The 489-nt window shown below is 59.9% G+C and overlaps 1 protein-coding gene across 1 annotated transcript in view; it reads left to right on the plus strand.

The window, feature by feature from the left end:
* Positions 1 to 264: 264 nt before the first annotated feature.
* Positions 265 to 489, plus strand: part of LOC104466876 (short stature homeobox protein) — a gene marked incomplete at both ends in the record, with an annotated part of 4551 nt that continues 4326 nt past the window's right edge. Inside the window, one exon of the mRNA XM_010080435.1 lies at positions 265 to 473. Within this exon, the coding sequence (XP_010078737.1) occupies positions 265 to 473 (209 nt within the window). The remainder of the gene's footprint in view (positions 474 to 489) is intronic.

The raw sequence follows: 489 nt of genomic DNA on the forward strand, positions 1-489 counted from the left end.
GCTGGGGAGAGGTACCCCCTGCCCGGTGCTGGGCCCCGGGGCTCAGCCCGATTCGGTGCCCCCGGCCCGGCCCCCAGTCCCTCTCGCCCCTCGGGACGGCCCGGGGACTCCCTTCCTCCCTGCCGCTGGTTGCCCCCGCAGGTTTTGCTGAGACTGGGGACGAAGAGAGGGGAGGGAGGAGAGACCCCCGTGTGCTGCGGAGAGAAACTTCGGAGAGGTGCGAGGAGAGGCTCAGTGTCGTTTTCCCCTTCCCCCTCCCGGCAGGGATCTACGAGTGCAAAGAGAAGAGGGAAGATGTGAAGTCAGAAGATGAAGATGGACAGACCAAGCTCAAACAAAGGAGAAGCAGAACCAATTTCACACTAGAGCAGCTGAATGAGCTGGAAAGACTTTTTGATGAGACTCACTATCCGGATGCCTTCATGAGGGAGGAACTAAGCCAGAGGCTGGGACTATCTGAAGCTAGGGTTCAGGTAAGAGAAAGGCTCT

This window comes from Pterocles gutturalis, unplaced genomic scaffold (genome assembly GCF_000699245.1).
Source record: "Pterocles gutturalis isolate BGI_N339 unplaced genomic scaffold, ASM69924v1 scaffold14106, whole genome shotgun sequence".
Lineage (NCBI taxonomy): Eukaryota > Metazoa > Chordata > Aves > Pterocliformes > Pteroclidae > Pterocles > Pterocles gutturalis.